This window comes from Aspergillus pseudodeflectus (genome assembly GCF_044049435.1).
Source record: "Aspergillus pseudodeflectus strain CBS 756.74 chromosome Unknown BJX68scaffold_5, whole genome shotgun sequence".
Classification (NCBI taxonomy): domain Eukaryota; kingdom Fungi; phylum Ascomycota; class Eurotiomycetes; order Eurotiales; family Aspergillaceae; genus Aspergillus; species Aspergillus pseudodeflectus.
In genome coordinates, this window is record NW_027263781.1 from 986,891 (window position 1) to 1,007,905 (window position 21,015).

The 21,015-nt window shown below is 50.6% G+C and overlaps 1 protein-coding gene across 1 annotated transcript; it reads right to left on the reverse strand.

Moving 5' to 3' along the window:
• Positions 1–43: 43 nt before the first annotated feature.
• On the reverse strand, positions 44–19,127 carry nrps1 (nonribosomal peptide synthase Pes1; the record flags this gene model as incomplete). Its single annotated transcript, XM_071044563.1, has 8 exons — positions 44–2,689; positions 2,747–4,359; positions 4,411–5,059; positions 5,112–13,943; positions 14,028–17,699; positions 17,747–18,046; positions 18,158–18,574; positions 18,630–19,127. The coding sequence occupies 8 exons, from the start codon at positions 19,125–19,127 to the stop codon at positions 44–46; spliced, it is 18,627 nt and encodes a 6,208-aa protein (XP_070903578.1).
• Positions 19,128–21,015: the final 1,888 nt, after the last annotated feature.

Sequence of the window (21,015 nt, forward strand, 5' to 3'; positions counted from 1 at the left end):
ACCATGCTAGACAGCAACAAAATATGAGAATATCAGAAAAGAATCACACTCGTGTAGACAAGCCACCAAATCTGGTAAGCTTCTTTGCCAAAATCCTAGCTCTATCCAGAGCGCTCCAATTGTCACTCTTCACAGGAACAGGTGGCGCGACGTTGCGCCCACTAACCGACACGACAGTCGAGTCAGCATCAGAAGCATAAGCAGGAGCAGCTTCGGGGTTGTTGCCCTGCGCGTCACGCTTCGTGGTATACAAGGCCAAGACGGCCATCTGGCCGAGGAAGGTGGGATGTGCGAGAAGGTCCTCGAGGCGAACGTGCAGGTTCGTCTCCTGCTCCAAGATCCAGACGATTTGCGCCATGTTCACGATGTCGCCGCCGAGGCGGAAGAAAGAAGAATCAAGCTGATATGATGTTTGTGGTTTCCCCGTGGATGATCGGGATGGTAGGACTTGCTGCCAGATTCGGGTAAGGAGCTCTGAGTGAGCAAGGATCTCGGATAAGCTGCGGTTGTTTAGAGAAGACAGGAGGTTGTCGCTGCTGGGGCTGGTGGAGGTATCCTCGACGAGCTGAAGAGGTAGAGAGCGAAGTGTAGACGGGGAAGGAAGTATAACGTTAGGGTTGGCAACGAGACTCTGTGCAGTATCCGAGACCATGTCGAGGACTGTAGAGACGAAAGTGGGGTGCAGAGGACCCTTGAGCGAGTACCCAAGTGAGATGGCGATCTGATTAGGCTGGCCAGCGACTGGTTTGGAGAAGAGTGTGAGGTCCGTAAAGTTGTCGATCACACCTACACCACCCATCTTGTAGGTATTATTGTCCAGCTGCATTTGGCCTTCGTAATCGACGTTCTGGTGCAACACCGTAGTTGTAAAGAACGTCGAATCCGGCCAGTCCGTGCAGCGTCTGATGATCTCCCTGAACCCTAAAGATTCGTAGGGCATGTTGGACACCTGCTGGTCTTGCAAGAAGCGGAACAAATCCAAGGCAGTCCAACGATCTCTAAAGCGGACCCTGATGGGGATAAAGTTGAGGCAAGGACCGATTGTGTTCTCGAGTCCAGGAACGGCATTCCGACCATTGACGGTAAGACCAAAGACAACGTCGTCCTGAGCAGACAGCTTTGCGAGGGTTATTGCCCATGCCGATTGCATGACAGTCGCAATAGTAATATTCTCCGTTGCTGTTGAAGGGATCTCGATTGTCTTCTTTTGCTCAGCGAAACCACCTACATCCTGGAAGGTGTTCGGCCTGTCTCGCTGGATAACTTGCGTCATGTTGGACCCCTTGAGCAGAGTGGCCCAGTGTCGATAATGTTCAGGGGTAATCGTACCAGGCAGAATTCGCATATAGTTCAGGTAGGATGAAGGCGTGATAGGACATCCTTCATAGGCCATTTTGATGGCGGTCATGATCTTTGACAGGCAGACACCATCAAATTGCGCATGTGACATTCGAACCAGGATGCGATGCTCGTCGCTGTTAGTCTTTCGGACAACGTAGAACTGTACATTCTGCTCTCCCTGACCCGGTGGCTGGTCCCGGTCTCGCTGTTGCAGAGATTTAGTGTACTCGTCAAGACTCTTATCAGTCTCGTGCACGAAGATATCTGGCCGAATCTTGCGAAGGACGACTTGGAAGAATTGCCCATGGTAGCAGACGAAGACCGTGCGAAGTATGTCAAAGGCATCAACGACGCGCAGGAAGCTTTCCCTGAGACGTCTAATATCCAAGGAGCCCTTTCCGTCAAGATAGAAATAGTTCAACATCCATCTGGACTCAAACATAGTCGCGGTGATTGAAAGAGATTGGAAGTCCGTGACAGGTAGAATGTCGACAATTCCTCCCTTAAACACACCGATCTTCGGGCATATTGCTGCTCGCAGCGATGTAGCATCGGGCTCGATGGGCCTCAAGATGGAGATTTCTTGAGAAGACTCGCTACTTGACAGGCTGGGTGGCGTGTCTTCAGCAAACTTCTCGGTCAGCTCATGCTTTGGTTTCGTGCTCGGGGCTGCAGGCTTTATTGCTTGTTTGCTGAGGAAAGCTACCATGTCCTCAAATATCGGGTTCCTGAAGACGTCGGACACACTCAGACTGACACCCTCCTCTCGTGCTGAGCTAACGAGCTTCATGGCGGTGATACTGTCACCGCCAAGTTTGAAAAAGCTGTCATGGTATTTGACAGGGTGTGGCGGTAACCCTAGGATTATGCCCCAAAGTCGCCAAAGCTGTTTCTCAAGGTCATTCGGGGAACGGTAGTCAGAGGCGAGTGTAAGAGTAGAGCCTGAAGGTGTTCTCTGCCTCGCCACGACTATCCCCTTAAGCGAATCTTCAAGTCCCTTCTCGGCGTAGAAGAAGTCCTTTGGTAGGTCCGCATCATGCTCCTTGACCCAGGGTGCACCAAGCTTGCCGTCTTTGAGCATCTGGCCGAGAATAGCTTTGATGCGCTTGTCAATCAGCTCTTCTATGCAGTCCCGATCCATAAGTTGCTGCAAGGCTGTAGACGGCTCCTTTCCGTGGAGCTTCAGGTCGGAAATAAACCTGGACGGAGTCTCAACGAAGCAAGTAAGCACCTTAGCTATCGATTGGGCGAGGGCAGTCGCTTCTGCCTCTGACACAGCGTCCGCCCAATACCTCAAGAGTATCCCTTCGCGGCCTCGGGCAGTCTCCACATTTACAGTGATAGGGTACTATGACCTTAAATTAGTGTACAGTCGTATAATGATTGGAGCACTATGATATCTTACCTCAGTGGGGTCGTATGCCTTCAAGAACTCGAAGGAAAGGTCTGCATCCGCGAAACTGTCGTCTGTGTGACTTTGAATCGAAATACACGTATTGAAGAGGGGCTTTCCGCGTTCACCAAGTGCATGCTGAATTTCTGCAAGCGAAGCGCGCTGAAACGAGAGGCTCTGAATATGATCATTCTGCACGGACTTGGACAGGTCGAGGAACGTTTGGCCGGTTTGGAACCGTACACGGCAGCACAGGGTGTTGATAAAGATTCCAACCGCTTCCTGGATTCCAGGAACAGGTAGATCACGCCCGGTAGAAGGGTACCCGAAACAAACGTCGTCGGACTTGGTGTAGCTGCGGAGGGCTATCGCCCACGCGGACAGAGTGAGGTTCGCGAACGTTATGGAGTTGACTTCGCAGAAGCGCTGAAGTTCAGCAAAACGATCAAATGCCATCATGCAAGAGCCAAGCTCACGGACGCCGTTGTTGCTCGCGGAGACGGAAAGGTGGCAAGGACGAACACCAGACAGATGCCGCTTCCAGTAGGCTAGAGCATCGCTTTGTGACTCGGTCCTGGTATACTTAATATACTCACTGAACAGCGGCCCTGGTCCGGATGGGAGGCGATTACTGTAGGCCAATGCTAGGTCTCTCAGCAGGATAGACATTGATCCCCCGTCGATGATGGCATGATTCATCTCAACCTTGAGAAGCACTCTGCCGGTAGATGTCTTGCAGAATACCAACTGGTGGCAGATGTTTGAGCTGGTGCCTTGCATGCGGATGCCATCAATTCTGTCAACCGCATATGAATCGTCACACTCAATCTCAATCGCGGTTTCATTGACCCTTTTGAGAACAAGCTGGTCGAACGAACTTCCTTTGCACTCGCTGTCGATGAATGCTGTTCTAAGAACTGAGTGCCGAGCGACAACCATAGACCACGCTCTCTTGAGCTTTGCGAGATCAATGCCATGATGGTTGCCAGCAGAATGCACTTCAAAGACAGCATTAAACGTATACCCCTGCGGATCCCGAACTTGACTGAGGAGTATGCCCTCCTGTACAGGGGAACAGGGGTAGATGTCTTCCACCCGGTCCCAATGTTCTATGTTGAGTCTTGGAAGAACGGCGTTAGTCAATTTCTTCAGCCCGTCGTACGTGGTGGGGAGTAAAGGATAATCGCTTAGGGTAGGCTCCGGTGAACAGGTTCTTAGTGTTAGCAAGTCTGTTTCGAGCACGTGCTTGCACTCGCTGATCCAGGTCTGGATTCGAGCCTGGTGTTGCATGTTGTAATTGTATGTAAACGAGACATGCAGCTGCTCCTTTACTATCAGCGCGGAAATTTCAAACAGCGCGAACCTCGGTGTCTCTGGGCCCATATCTCCTGTCGACAACAGGGCTTCTGGATCGAAGACATCGCCGTGATGCTGGAACAACGAGTCGGTACGCTCTAGTTGTTGAAGTTTACCAAGGTAGTTGAACAGAACCTCAAGCGGAACAGGGAACTTGTTGGCCTCGTTGTTGCTGCTGGAATACAGGATATTTCGAGCGAAGAAGGTCCGGTAGGATTCCGCTGCTCGCCGTCTTGTGTCCTTCACACGCTTCAGGGTATCGAAGAAGTCTATAGATAGTCAATATTATACACGCGCGGAAAGTATCAATCAAATCTCACCTAAGGTCGGTCGAACATGGAGAGGGGATAAGGTAGTAAACCATCCAATTGTTTCCGAAGGATCAGCTGGACCCCAGACTTCACGTCCATGACCTTCATTGTAGACTGTCGGAGTATCTCTGTCTGCGAATGTAAGATTGAAGGAGTGAAGCACGACAGCAAGCAGGACTTCAATAGTTTCGGTGCGGAGAACATGATGACAGCCCTGGGAGATGAATGACGTGGTTGATTTGTCCAAGGTGAAGGTATCCATCTTGACATGCCCGTAGTTGTTTGGCCGGCCATTCATACCCCAATAATCCAGGTCCGGAGGTTGGAAAGCAACATCAAGGGGATTTTTGACGACTTTACTGTTATCTAACTGCAGGCTACACCAAGATTGGAAGGATAATGGTGCACTTGCGGATATAGATCCAGTATTGACGAAGTCTTCAAGTTCCTGCAGTGCAGTGCGCCAGGAGACAACATCAACGCATAAATGGCTGGCTGTGAGGAAGAGAATCTGCGGCCCATCACCCTCGAAAAGTTCTGCGGCAAGCACTGGTCCCATTTGGATGTCAACGGAGCATTGGCTATCCACGATGTTGCTCGACATATCGCTCTGACTCCTGATTGAACGAGTGCGGAACGTGAACGAAGATTTGACGTCCTACGATAAATAATTACCTCTGTTCCCAGGAGGTGGAGGGAATAGTACTCACATCTGTAATTCTCTGTTGCCAAGTTCCATCCGCTGACTTGCTGAAGCGTGCCCTAAACATGGAATGCTTCTGGACAAGGGCGTGAACCGCATTCTTCAGGACACTCGGCTGGATTTTTCGAGTAAGCTGAACCGTCATGCTCTGATTGAATCGACCCGAGGACTTGGGTGCGCTAGGGGATGCGCGGAAGAATAACTCCTGAATTGGAGAGAGTCTGAAAGAGACCATCGACTCTTTCGCCTTCTGTGCTTCCGGACTTTTCGCCTCGCAGCACAGAGAAAGCGACTCTATAGATTTGCTTTGCAGAACACGGTTGAGAGGCAAGTTCAAGCCGCTCTTACGTGCCTTTGACACGACGGCCATCCCGGTAATGCTATCGCCACCCAGGTTGATGAACGATCGACTTGGATCAACCTTGTGTAAGGGCAGATTCAGGACCTGAGCAAAGGTATCTCGAATAATTTCAACTGTCGAGTTGGCATTACCATGATCTTCTTGCTCAGCAGTATCAGGAGTCACATCTTCGTAATCTTGCATAATGCGATTGTATGCAGACTCCTCGAGGTGGTCAATCCAATGAGTGACTCTCCTCCTGTCCAACTTTCCAGAAACAAGCATCGGAAAATTCTTGACAACCGCCCAAGCTTGTGGGACCATGTATATAGGTAGCTGCTCTTCGATACTTTTTTGGATTGCGCTGATTTCCCGTTGTCCAACTCTCGCCATGTCGTTAGGGCTCAGGAGCTCCAACGCACCGCCGGAGTTGAGACCTGACTCCGTGGCAAGCGCGTTCAAAGACAAGACGCCAACCAACTTCTGCTTGAGGCGGCCTGTCTGTGGTAAAATCACAAGAGCATGACGGACATTCGGGCTATCAAGCAAGCGATGTTCAATCTCCCCTAGCTCCATCCGCTGTCCATGCAGCTTGACCTGGTGGTCCTTGCGACCAAGATACTCAACCGACCCATCAGTGTTGTACCTAACCAGGTCGCCCGTTTTGTAGATCCTCCTGGGCGAGGGCAAGGTACTGGGGAAGTCTTTCACCCAAGCAGGTTCATTGACGAAGGCTTCTGCGTTTTTGTTGGGGTTCTTGAGGTACTCCCTTGCAAGAGCTGGCCCTTCCAAGGCGAGTTCCCCAATCGCGCCCAGGGGGGTGAGTCGGTTATGGTCTTCGGGATCGACAATCCAGGTTAGGGTACATGGAATCCCATAACCGATGCAGGCTGCATCATGGTTGACAAAATCACTATTCACAACAGCAAATATGACGGTTTCAGTCGGACCATAGCCTCCAAACAGCTTCACATGATTCGCCCACTTAGCCACCACTTCCCGGGAAAGCTTCTCTCCTCCCAACGAAAGCACCTTGAGTGATGGCACAGATGATGGCTCAATAATGGAAGCAACAGAGGGTGTCAAAAACGTCCAGGAGACCTTCATTCGTTGCATAGCGCCTGAGATATCGTTCAGACGCTCATCCTCACTAGGGACACAAATGCAGCCTCCAAGCATCAATGTGCCAAGGACTTCCAGGATGGCAGCGTCGAATGTGAGAGAAGCAAATTGGAAGACCCTGGAATTGGCGCCTAGGTCTTTGACAGGAGCAAAGGCTAAGACACTGCTGCAAACCGAGCGGTGCTCAATGACTATGCCTTTTGGGCGCCCTGTACTTCCTGAGGTGAAAATAGCATAGGCCATGTTTGACGGGGTTGCCTTGGCATGCGGCTTCGTGCTACTTTTGATTGCACCATAGGCCTTGATCGTTTCCTTGCTGACGGCTATAATTGTACTGACGGATCCAAGGTAGCGGCTGCGGTGTTGTGGAGAGCACAGAATGATGTCTGCATCCACCTCAGCTAGGATTTCCTTGTGCCTGGAGGTCGGATGCGAAGGATCAAGAGGAACAAAAGCGCCTCCTGCGAGCAGAACGCTCAAAATAGTGACCATTGCCCATAGAGACTTATCCAGACAAACTGGCACAAAGGTCTCGGGACCTACTCCGCAAGAGACAAGATATCTCGCGAAAGGGAAGGCGAGGTCCAACATCTCGTGGTAGGTAAGATCGCCATCCCAGGAGCAGATAGCAGGAGCGTGCGGCTGCCTGAGTGCCTGTTCGCTGATAATGTCATGAGAACATCTGTCGACGCACTGCACTTGTCGCTGATTCCACAATGCAATCTCCCTCTTGTCTAGAGGACTAGTGACATCAATATCACCAACTGTAATTGAACTCTCCTGGGGAACATTGATGAGTTGCTCTAGTACAAAGCTAAACTGTTCGACCAGTCTTTTCGCGTGCCAAATATCGAGCGCTACCTCATCGTGGTAGGCCTGAATCACTAAGTCAGAACGGGAAAGTGTGCACTCAACAACAAGAGGGTGAGTCAAAAAGTCGCTTCTGACTTCAAAGTTTTCAGGCCTCCAAATATCCTCGCTGAGTTGGACATCATTCGATTGAATCACGAGCAGGTTCTGGAAGTTGCAAGCAAGGGCAGCGTCACTGCTTAGTTTTTGTATTCTCTGAAGCCCAGAATGTTGATGTGGGATCATCGTCGCCGCCATTTGGCGTACATCATGCAGATACTGGATCACTGGAAGCTTGTTATTGACTGTCATACGTACGGGGACTGTCGTCAAAACTGGTCCAGCCACATCTGTGATGCCGGGCATGTCGATATTTCGACCCATCAGGGTTTCGCCAAAACAGACATCTTCATTGGCAGTGTGAACGGAAAGCACAATAGCCCATGCAGCACGAATAAGCTCGGGAATGGTAAGGCCAGATACCCCAGATACTTGTGGGAGATCAACCCTGGCACGTTGCACATTTCGTGTGCTAGAATCATATGATAGCCTGTTCGCCTGCGGAGGGTAAGGAGGGCTGAAGAAGCCGTGGAGGTATGACTTCCAGAACTCATCCGATTGAGTCAGATCCCGCTGGTGTAAATGACCGATGAAGAACTTGTATGGCACCGTTGAGTTTTGAGCCGGGGTACCCATATAGATCTTCTCGACTCTTGTCAAGAACTGCTGAACGTTCCATCCATCATAGAGAGCGTGATGGACCACCCAGACAAAGTAGCGCTCCGAGTTCTCATGATGAACAATGGCATATTTTGCCAACAGTCCTCCGTTGCTCTCAAGTGTGTCTTGCATCAGGTCATCGAACGTCGTCTCAATGGTCCACGAGATCCGTTCCTTATGAAGCACAACCTGGAGGAATCCAGCCGCCTCAGTGTGCACGATTCGCGTCCGGAGAATGTCAAATTCGTCCACGGTTTGCTGCCACGCAGACTTGAATCTTCCAATATCAACCGTAGCAGCAAGTTGGAAAGTGGATCGAGCAATATAGGCTCCCTGATGCTGAATCGAAAGCGTAATCAAGCCTTCCTGCAGAGCACTGCAGGGATAAACGTCCGATATTGTCTCTTCGGCGACATCGCACTGGCTGGAGATCTCCTCCATGATAGCCTGTAGCGACGCCGAGTCAGGAAGAAGAGCGAATGGCTCTAGGCTTGGTTTCTCGACTTCAACCTTGACGCTTCCACAACACTGAATGAGATCAGACAGGATGGGATGTCCATAGATATCAGCAACGGTCAAAGAGATATCTTGAGATCTTGCGGTGCCAACTAGCTTCATAGCGGAGAAGGAATCGCCACCAAGTGCGAAGAAGCTGTCAGCAGCGCTGATCGAACCCGGATCAAGCTGAAGGACTTCTCCCCAAAGATCTCGAAGAGTCGACTCTACTGCCTCTTCTGTTGCCCGCTCTTGACCGGAAGTGGAGTTCATGTACTGTCTCAGCTGCTCCTTAGTGAGGGTCTCAGCCATCCTTCGAAGTCCCTTCCGGTCAAGCTTTCCAGTAGTACCCAGAGGGAGGTATCGCATAGGAAAGTAAAATTTCGGTATCATGACCTGCGGAAGGGCTTGATTGAGAGATGCCTGGAGCTTTCCAATTGATGCCCGAATGGTGTCAGAGACAGGAAGTAGAACGTTGGATAATACGTCGTTTTTCGACGCTTTGCCTCGAGACTCTGATTCCTTCACCGTGAAGAAAGCAGCCAAGCATTTGGAGACGGTCTTGGTCTCTGGGACTACAATATCAACTGCAACCTGAGTACCTGCTGGTGACAGCGAGATGCATTGCTGCTCAATCTCCTCCAGCTCAACACGCTGACCGTTCAGCTTAACTTGTGTGCCGATTCGAGAGATGAAGCAGATATTTCCATCAGACTTATAGCGTACCAAGTCTCCAGTCCGGTACATTCGTTCAGTGTGCCGAAAGACGTTTCGAAATCCTGGGGTGCGGCACCACCGAGGTTGATCGATAAATACCTCTTTTGTCTTCTTCTCGTTGTTGAGGTAACCCCGCGCAATATTGTGCCCTTCTAGCACTAGCTCTCCAACAGCGCCAACAGGAAGCAGTCGGTTATGGTTGTAAGGGTCAACGATCCAGGCTCTGCCGCAGACCGCAGTACCAATCGAGTTGCTGTCATCGTCAAGGCGTGCTCCTTGCTGATCAACCTTTCGACTTGAAGTGGCGATGATAGTCGCCTCGGAGGGACCATACGCGTTGAAATGATTTCTATCAGCCCAGCGAGTAATGTGGATTTCCGTGAGTTTCTCGCCCCCGTTTATGATGGTTCTCAAACTCGGGACACTGGCTGGATCCAGGGTGTCGGTCACAGATGGTGTACAAGCGATCATGTTTGCCTCCATCCTTCTGATTGCCCCAGCAAGGTCGTTCATTCGCTCGTCATCGTGCGGGATGCAAATACATCCACCTGTCATGATGGTGATAATGGTCTCAAAGATGCTGACGTCAAAAGTGTAGCTTGAGAACTGTATCACGCGAGTGCCTTGGCCCATTTCATAGGCTTCTGTGAACGACGATGCAGCGATTCCGAGCGCAGCATGCTCAAGAACAGTTACTTTGGGCTTTCCGGTGGTTCCAGATGTAAAGATTGCGTAAGCAGCATTTCGAATGTTCAAGGATGGGAAGTCCCTGGCAGTTGATGTATTTGAAAGCTGCCCAACCGTGTCCTGATTGATGGCCAACGCAGAAGCAGCTATCCGTGACACTTTCTCCAAATATTGAGCCGAGCACAGTACAAGACGCGCATTGATATCGTCAACAAGGCCTTTCAAGCGGCTTTCAGGGTGAGAAGGATCCATGGATGCGAAGACTCCGCCGGCCTTCAGTACTGCAACTTGTGCAACAATAGCCCAGGCTGATTTCTCAAAGCATAAGCCGACAAACACCTCTGGCCCAACACCACGGTCCATCAAGTGGCACGCGAGCTTGGTTGACAGAAAGTCAAGCTGAGCGTATGTGAAGTTTCCATCCCAAGAGCATATAGCAGATGCCGTTGGATGGGCATGGACTTGGCCTTGTATAACTTCAGGTGCACATCGCTTGGGCTCAGGTGGAAGATTTGCGTTCCATTTGCCCACCTTCTGGCAAGAACGTGGACCGAAAAACTCGACACTTTGAATCTGACGGTCTGAACCTAGCGTAGCGAGTACCGAGTTCAGAGTGTGCTCGAAGCAGTCAAGGATGCTGTCGATATCGCTCCTCGAAAGGCATGATGGCTGGTACTCAAAGTTGATTTCTCCAGAAGAACCAGAGACGCTTGCGGTGACAACAATGAGGTGCTGGCTCATCCCGTTATTGTTCGAATTCAGGATTGTGTTGCTAAACTCTGTTGCTCCTGCGGAGGAATTCCTGTATCTGAAAGCAGTGTTGAATATCGGAGAGTCCTCCATTCCAATGGCCCGGCGGATCTCGAAAAGCGGCATTCGATGTTTCAATGAGCGGTCCATGTCTTCTTTTCGGCCCAAAATGGTGTCTTTGAGCTTCAGGCTGTCGTATAAGCTCAACCGACAAGGTAGAATGCCACTGGGGGTTTTCTTAGGCGAGACGTAGTAGCCGAAGCACACATCTTCCAAGCCTGTATAGCACCGAAGCACTAGACCCCAGACCACTTGAAGGAGAGCGCTGGGCGTTATAGATAGAGGCTTGCAGGCGCTGTGTATCCTTGAGGAATTCGATAGCCTCAGACTTTCCATGCTGAACCTGGTTGATGCTCCACTAGGGCTCAATGCCGGGAACAAGCATGGCTCGATCTCAGTCAATTGATTCTTCCAATAGGCCACCGTGTCGTTGAGGAAACGAATGTCCTCGCCCATTTCCGCCAAATTGCTGACTTGCTCTTGAAGTGTCGATGCTGATCTTAAGAGCTCCAAAAATTCACCAAACAGGCTCGTTAGTCGGGCAACCTGCGAAGAATACATAGCCTTTTCATCATAACGGACCGTCACGAGCAACTCGTCTTGCTCTAGTGTACAGAGCATCACAAGTGGACAGCCGCTAAGCTCAGAGTATGTGTTTTCTTCGGTCTCCAAGCGCTCTAGGAGGGTGCTTTGCTGGTCGACTCGATCCGAAACGAAAAGCATAGTTTCAAAGCTGCAAGCTCGAGCTGTTTCCGCGCTCAGGTTCTTGATTGAGGAAAGGGATGTCTTCTCAAATGGCTTGGCTGCGGCCAGTGAAGACGATACTCGGTCCAGATGCCCAGCGATACTGTCCACGCTGTTGAGCTTGACTCGCCGAGGTACAATCCGTGCTGTTTCTGCTGTCGCATCTCCTATTACAATGTCCTCGCAGTGAGTATAGCTGTAGACAGCTAATGCCCAGGCTCCGAGCAGAGGAGCTTTTGCCTTGTCCGCTTGCAGCAAACCACCCCAAGGGATTCTGAGGCCGCTGTCAAGATACTTAAGAGCTAATTGCTCTTGGGTAGCAGGAATCTGCAACAAGCCCGAGCCTGAGGGTGATAGTCCCCCTAGCTCATGACGCCAGAAGGTTCCAAACCTTTTAAAGTCATATTCGAGCAAAATTTCCGCCGGTAGTGTTTCCACGCTATGTCTCAACAGGTAGCGGTTCACCGTTCCCAAGGTTGTCAGCGGCAGAACATTGATGGGGAAATAGAGGCTAGGAACGCTGCTTGAGGGCAGCGAGCTGGAAAGATGGGTCTGAATCTTGACAATGAGCTGGTTAAACTCAGTACTTTTCGGAGCCATCACATCTTCCTTCTGGTTGGCAAGGGTTGAGGAGCCTTGTGTTGGCACCACGAAGATAGCAATGCAGTTATCCGAAGATTTATTGCCCTGCAAATCAAGAGCTTCTACAACGCATCGTTTGTCCGTCAGGTCCAGGCCTTCCAAGCGCTGCTCTATCTCTAGAGCCAACATTTGTGTCTCCTGGTCAATTGTCTGGTCTCTCTTTCCGAGATACACTAGGGTTCCATCGGAATTGTATCGAGCCAATTGCCCCGTTCGAAACATCTGAAGAGACGATTTTGAGGATAGCAAGAATGATCCCATATAGTTGTTGCCCAACTTGATGAACCTATCTTTTGTTCGACTTTCGTCATAAAGATAACCATGAGAGACGCCAGGGCCTTCGATGAGGAGCTCGCCAACACACCCCACAGGCACCAAGCGAGAGGGCTCTGAGGGATCAACAAGCCATGAGCAGCAGCCCGTGCTTGTTCCAATGGTCGGTAATGTGCCTGATTTGTTGAATCCGGACTCGTGAATACAAGTGGAAGAGCACTCGGCCATTCCGAAGAAGCTGTGGAGCCGAACTTTCTCCGACCATACTTCCTTGGTCGCTCTTGTCGGGAGCTCTCCATGGAGAGCAAGGACCTGGATGCCTGAAACATCCATAGGACGCAAGTTGGCAATTATCGATGGGGTCAGGCAGACGAAGTTCGCGCTGGTCTGGTTGATTGACTCTGATAACCCCAACGCGGGATCGTTCTCGGAGATACAGAGGCAGCCTCCACTGAACATTGTGCCGAACAATTCCTGTAGGAACAGATCAGAACTATACGGAGCGGATTGGAATGTCCTCGTTCTCGAATCCAGGCTGAGGGACGCTGCAAACGCTGCCGCTCGGCTTATAATCGACCGTTGGCTTAGAACAACCGCTGAGGTTTGATCAAGGTTATCTATGGTGAAGACAACATATCCCTCACTTGAAGGGCTTTTTTGTTGATAGGTCGCTGCACCGTAATCAGGAAGAGCCTCAAACAGCGACTCATCGATGGTGATGACGACTGGGTACGTCTCCTCTGATGATGCGGCATTGGATGGAGACGTGAGGGCGATCTGCACGCCATTCTCGGGAGCCCAATTGTCCAGACTGTTCTCGAGCCGAGTCTCCTCTTGCGGGACACAAGTTCCTCCCGCCCTCAGAACAGCAAGGGTAGCGACAACCTGCCACCGGGATTTGTCAATACGGACTGACACCAAGGTTCCCGTTGTTACACCAAACTGCTCAAGATAGATTGCCAGGCCTGAGGACAATCTGTCGAGGTCAGAGTATGTGAAATGCCCATCCCAAGCTGTAATGGCCTGGGCATCGGGGTGGGTAGCTGCCTTTTCACGAACAAGGTCGTCGACACTGATTTCGGGGTCCTCAAGCGGCTGCTTGTTCCATCTCCGTATATGCTGCTGATTTCGCTCGCTAAGCGGTTCTAGCTGGTCAATTCGCTCTTCATGGTGGTGAACAATGTCATGCAAGCACTTGAGAAACATGCTGGCTACATTTTGTGCATTCCCATTAGACAACATGTCCGTCCAATAGTTCAGTTCAATGTCTGCACTCTTGTCTGAGGCGACAACATTGACAAACAGTGGGTACTCAGCGGGATCGTGGACCGTGCCAACTTGGGAGAATTGTATGTCTGCGGAGTGCCTGATGTCAAGTTTGGCTGGTCTTTGATAGGAGATTCCGGAATTGAGCAAGGCGGTATCTGAGAGTTTAAGCTCCTGTTGAATGTCGGCCAAATATAAACAGTTATGGTTTAGCTGCTCCAGGCAATCTTCTTGGACTGTTTGCAGGATGTCTCTCACGGAGTCCTTTCCGGAAACCCTCATTCGAAGCGCAAGAAGATTAATCACGGGCCCAACAACTACCTCAATATCCTCAACCGTCGAGTCCCTAAGGGATGCGAGATAGATGAAGCAGATGTCGTTTGAGTTGCAGAAGTGACGAAGCGTGAGTCCCCAGGCGGCAGTAAAGGCAGTCGACATGGTAAGGTGTCTTCGTTCGCAGACAGCCTGCAGCTCATTGAACAGGCCAAAGCTCAGCTGGATAGTCTTGAATGCCTTTGGCGGGGCAGTCTGACCATCGAGAAGGGCAGGAAAGAGACAAGGCTTGACACCCTCCAGGTACATCCGCCAGTATGCGAGACTGCTAGCTTGCTGGATGTTGCGCAGATGGTGGATGTAATTCTTGAACAATGGCCTGTGATAATCCAGTTTTCCGTCGTAGGCACGCTGCAGATCTTTCAGTATCACTGAGATCGTTACACCATCCATCGCCGCGTGGCTCAGTTCCAACCTGACAAACAGTCTGCCCTCTGCAGTCTCGCAGGTAGTGAGTCGATGGTGGGGTTTATGCTTGTCGTGGGCTGCAGGGAGTTGACTGTTGAAGGTTGGAAGCACATCCTTGTCTTCTAAACAGGCCAAATGGCTCAAAGGCGGGTCATAGGACCTCAGCACTACCTGAGAGAATAGGTCTTGTGTGGTCAGGTTGTCCACGAACAAGGTACGAAGCATCGCATGGCGGGAAATGACCATCCTCCATGCCATCGCAAGTCTTATAGGATCAGGCTTATCTTCCAGTCCTCTCACTTCGTAAGTCGAATGAACAGCGTAGAGAGAGTGATCTCGAGATTGCGCAAGCAACATCGCCTGCTGCATGCGAGAACACGGATATATGTCCTCAACGAGGTCTGGGGACCTCACGCCGATACTTGGTAGCTTTGCCGAAACTAGGTGATCGAGGTCCTCGTACGTCAAAGAAAGCATCGGATAACTACTCAAAGTTGGCTTGGGTGTGAGTGATCGAAGTTTGTTGCCAAGAGATCGAAGCACATCACTACAGCTAGCGGTCCATCTTCGGATACTCTCTTGATGCAGCATGTGCCTGCTGAAGGAGAATGCAAAGCGGAGTCTTCCATTCACGGCAAGCGCTGAGATTTCGAAAAGCGCAAATCGAGGAGTGTCTTTCCCATAGTCTGATGAGCCTCCACCTTGGCCTGTTTCGCCAGCCATCTGGTTCATGAGTTGGAAGAGGCCATCTTGTCGTTGCAGATCACGATGCTGGCCAACATAGTTGAATGACATCTCCATGGGAACTGGATGCTTCAATCTTCCGTTCAAGCCTGTTGCTAGAATGCGGCTTGCGAAATCTTGCCTTCCATTATCGGAAACGGATCTGCGGAGGTCTTTGACATGTATGACTGTGTCGATCGGATCCTCTGCTGCCTGGCGAGGAATTGAGATTGGAAACAATGTTGTGAACCAGCCCACTGTGCGGGATATATCAAGAGATGAGTCCCAAACTTCTCGCCCGTGGCCTTCATTATAGATGACAGGTAGCGACCTGTCCCTGAATGTTCTACCGAATGCGTACAGCAGCGAGGCGAGTAAAATATCAATTGGTTCGGTTCCGAGTGCTTTGTGACAGTCCAGTAGAATCATATGGGAATCGTGTGTGTCAAGCTCAAATGTCTCACAGGTAGCATCTCCGTAGGTAGCCACCTGGTTTTCCATTCCCCAGTAAGCAAAGTCGACGGCAGGAGGGTCGCTCGAAACTGATTCCAGAGTCCGTGAACGTTCATCTTGTAGATGGCACCAAGTCGAAAATGGAAGGGAGTTGGTACCGGGCGTCTTTGCCTCAGGATTCATTAGGATGTCTTCAAGATCCTCCAAAATAATCCTCCAAGACACGATGTCAACAACCAAGTGATGGGCAACCATTGATAAGAAACAACCATCATGCTCGGCTTGGAAGAGGTCCACGGAGAGAAGAGGTCCATCAAGCGCATTTATACACGCTTGGCTCTCTGAAATGGCGTTTTCCAGGTCAGACTGCTTACCACTGTCGTACGCTCGCAAACGATATGAACTCTTCACCTCTGTAGTAATACGTAATTGAAGAGAGCCCAATGGCGACTCGACAAGGCGCGCTCGCAACATAGAATGGCGTTCAATAAGGGTCTCAATGGCGCGTTGTAGATCGTGTTCACGGACCGGTCTATTTAATCGGGTACGAACACCCTGATTAAAGTAGCCTTGACCCTCACTCCGGGTCATGAAATGAAGTCTCTGGATAGGAGAAAGGTCAAAGGATACCTCAGTCGCTTCATGGTACACCACTGGCTGGTCGATCTCCTTGACACGCGTCGTCAGATCTCGAATAGACTTGCTTTGTAGCACGTCTTGCACAGTAATACCCATCCCTTGTTTTTTACAATGACCCATGCAAGTGATAGCAGCAATAGAGTCGCCACCCAAGCTCAAAAAGCCCTCTTCGAGGTCCAGTTGCTGCCGAGGGATGTTAAGAACACGACTCCATATTGACGCTATCCGATCCTCTACCGTGTCTTCACGGTGGAAGGCTTTTTCAGGCTCGTGATCACCGCATAGAGAAGCCTGATCTTCGACATTGTCTGTTTGGCGAGCGACCCAGCTCACAATCTCCTTTCTGTTCAACTTTCCTGACGGGAGTAATGGCATAGCTTGAACACATAACCATACCGCCGGTATCATGTAAGTTGGAAGTTGCTTGGAAAGATGAGCACGAAGATCTGCGATAATTCGTGATCTCTCCGCCTGAGGTAAGGGTTCCAGTATCGCTGAGTCGGGGGATGAGTTGCTGTGCATGGAGATCACGGCCACGATTTTCCCTCTGGCGGAGCCCGATTTGGAGAGGAAGGCCAAGCAGTGCTTTACCCTGGGAAGAGAGCTGATATTGTTCTCTATCTCCCCTAGCTCAATCCGCTGGCCATGAAGTTTGATCTGCGTGTCTTTCCTTCCTAAAAATGTCAATGAACCCACATCGGAATTATACATTACCAAGTCCCCAGTCTTGTAAAATCTGCGATCGCCGCAGTGAGAATCGCGTAAAGCCCATGCAGGGTTGAAGATGAAAGCTTCCTCCGTTTTCTGCGGGTCATTCCAGTAGCATCGAGCGAGGCTCGGACCCTCGAGTAGTAACTCGCCCGGACTTCCAACAGGAACAAGTTTATCGTGATCATTCGGGCTTACCACCCAGAAGCGCACGCTTGTTGGCACTCCAATATCCCCACAATCAGCAGATATCCGGACGTTCGTGTTGATTGCAGCACAAACTGAAGCCTCACTGGGCCCGTATCCGTTTATCAGATTGATATGCGACCACGTCTCCACATCAGCCATGGACATCGCTTCTCCAGCTAGGATAAGTGTCTTCATTCCCGGAACATCCGACGGGTTGATAAACCTCACAAACGATGGTGTAAAGGTGGCATTATTGGCTCGAAGCTCGTTGATTGCGTGAATAACGTTATTTAGGCGGTCCCCATCGTTTGGCACACACACACAGCCTCCATGCATCAACGGTGCTAACGATTCAGCAAGACTTGCATCAAAAGTGTGGGCCGCAAACTGTAAGCTTCGGCAATCCGAATCAAAGTTCATGCGTGGGGCAAATACGGCAGCACACGAAACAAACGCTCTATGCTCAAGTAAGGTGCCCTGAGGAAAGTTAGACAACTCAAGCATAAAGTAGTCGGAAATCTGACCTTGGGTTGCCCAGTTGAGCCAGAAGTAAAGATTAAGTAGGCTGCGTTTTCGCTCTTAACTCCTGATCTAATATCTCCTCCAGGCGGAAGAGAGATGCCGTCGAGTAACTGCTCATCCAGCGATATCAGGTTTTCTACCACCATGTTCAATGCTTCCTCCCTATTTCTAGAGCAGAGCATAATCCTTCCGTCGATAGATTTCACTAAAGAGCGAAGGCGAGGTGTCGGATGAGTCGGGTCGAGTGGAACAAACGCTCCTCCAGCTTTTAGGACGCCGAGCATTGCCACAATGTTCCATTTCTATATATGATTAGCGAGGTCATAATAACGACGAAGCCGATATAAATCCGTGAAAAGAGTCCTTCAACCCGCAAGATGTAGTCAATCCTCGGCTCGAAGAATTGTACGTACCGATTTATCAAAACAGAGGGCCACAAGAGTCTCGGGGCCAACGCCATTGCATTGTAGGTAATATGCAACCTTAGAGGCTAGATGGTCCAGCTCTTCAAAGGTTAGACTCCCGTCCCATGCGCACACAGCTTCGCGCTGTGGGTGAAGCTGCCCTTGCTCCTGTATGACCTCGTGTATACAGCGGTCATGAGTCTGCGGAAGAGTTGAGTTGAATTTGCAGATCCGTGACCAGTCACGCTCTGAAAAACATCCTGTATCGGCTACGGCTATGCCCTGACTGAAGATAGCCTGATCTAGTACCTGCTCAAAGTAGCAAGTAATGCTCTCCATGTGTGTCACCGAAATCTCGGTGTTCCACCATTCTAAGAAGATACAGATATCTCTTTGCAGCACCTTCACATGGAGTCGGACACGGCACTGTCAAAAAGTCAGGCGGCTAAGTCAGAACTAAAGATTATGACGTATAACATACCTGCTCCGGGAGGGTAGTGGGCAGTACTGGTCGCACAGGAGTTCCGTCTTTCATGCGATTCCGGCATACGCGTAGCAGAACAATAGTATTGAATAGGGAATAATCATCGTGGTTGGTACGACAGACTTCATTTGAGCTAAGACCATTCTTGAAGCTGTCATCTCGTGTGGATCTGTTCAGGATGGTCTCAATTGAGTCGTTTTCGTCAATGCTGAGTCGACACGTTAGAAGCTCTTTCTTGTCTGACAAATGTTTTCTCGAAGACTCGTCAACACCAAGGCGTTCATAGCCGAAACAAATATCTTCGAGGCCAGTGTATCGGTGGAGCAGCAATCCCCAAGCGGTTTTCAGCAGCGGATCCAACGAGTTATGTTCAAGTGCGGAGAGCAAGGTAGCTTTCTGTGCTGGAGTCGTTTTTGCTTTGATTGAGACGGGTCGTTTAGGGCCGTCGAGAGTGGCACCAAAGCTGGGTAGACAACACCGTGCATGCTGAGCCATTTTAAAGGTTGATGTAAGTATAGAATAATGTACAATAGTTTATGGGTAGAAAAATGGACGAGAAATCTGCTAACCTCGCGCACTGAGGTATGGAAATCCTCTTTAAAAAGGAGATTGGTATCATGCGACCTCTGCCCTCCCAGACAAAAATAGGCTGGAGGAGCTAACAATGCAACCCAGAGGGAGTCCTCGTAGTGCTCGCAAACACTGTACTCTGTCAGTATGGGTTGCTCAAGAGCCAATGGCAGGGCCTCGCCCTGAAAGCCATTAAGGGCTTTGACCTTCATCCACCATTGAACTTGCCCAGAGTATTCGGCATTCCCTTGCGTATCCCCGAGACAAGTGGAGAATGCGTTAAATTGGCTCGGTGGCTTTTGAACTCTGCATGCGCCTAGCGTAGTTTCGAATGGCTTCAGCCCCCAGAAACCAACAGGCCGCCACATGGTGAAGCGTGCAAGGCGGGTGGCCCAATGGCGTTCAGGTAAGAGAAGGGACTCGGAGGTCAGGAAAATGCCAGGGCTGAGGCTGCACGGGGACGAATCATAAGGTCGTGGAATTGTTCCGTTCTTTCGCCATCGAAGGATCGGAGTGTGAGTGACCTGAGAGACGAACAGGGAGCCAGCATGTATGCACTATTCCGGGGCCTATGGGGAGGCTGAGAAAGTCCCAGTTGGGCCGTGAGAGCAGTCCAGGCCCGAGGATATCGCCTCCCTGTCTGCGTTTATATTCGTCAATTTATTAAGACGAGCTTCCCGGGATCCACCGATCAGTAGAAAGTAGAATATCCGTAGTAGCTCGCAGCTGGAGCGAGCTGGGATGGTAGCTGAATGGTTGTTAACAATCCTTCAGTGTTTGTGGTAAGAAGCGGAAGGTCATGCCCCCTTGGAAACGCGGTTGTTGAACTTGCAAACGAAAACCCGGAGATGGTGAAATTCCTCGCTTCTGCCGAGCTGAGCAGCCACATGAAACCTCCAACTCCAGAGTTCAGACCCTGAATTCCAGTCTCATCAAGGTTGGGTCTTCTTCCACTAACCGCTCTCAGTTTATCCTTGTACGGCATGCTTATGTTTAGAGGCTAATACTGGACCAGGTTTGCTTTGGTTAGATTCATCTTTCGTCTTGATACGGATGCCCTCGGAGATCTATCCGTAGTACGGCCGACCCCCATCATCTACTGACCCCGGATTGTGAGCGCAAACCGAGTTACGCGTGGTCTCCGGAGGACCCTATGGCGTTGAAAACTGTCAGGGCGGGGAAGGTCCGTCATTCTCGATGGTTACTCAACAGGAGCAAGCCGCCATGGTGTTCATTTCAACTATCCGATAAAGAGAGGCCCCACGGCACCGGCCAGGAGTCTCTCAAGTGCCACGTTCCAGAAGCCCGTCGATGCTACTCCCCGGCTTCTTCCAGTTAAATCTGAGGCCATAATTGGGACCTGACGGCGTCCATGTGTACTAGGCGCAGTGCCACAATTGCAAGCATCGGGATCCTTTCGGGCCAGATGCTACTCTAAGAAGGTAGCCTTGACGAAGCCGGCCTTTGGTCCGCCAAGGGGAATATTCCATGTAGCCGATGATATCCATGTGCACCCCGAATCTCCTCCTGAAGCTCTCTTGATTGGATCACTGGGGATCTACTATCTGATGCCATCTCATCGACGCCCCCCACATCCGGACGTAGATCCCACTTTTTGCACCAAGATCAGTTGACGTGTACTCGGATGCCCAAGGCTTGGTGCTATCATAATCCTCAACATCTGTTACTCCGTCTATCCATCCGGCACAGACTGATGGGACTTTGTGTTGCTAGTGACGTGCACGCTCTTCGCTTAAAGTTTCCGACTCACCTCAATCCCAGGGGTGAAGGGAGATGAAGGAGCAAAGCTAAT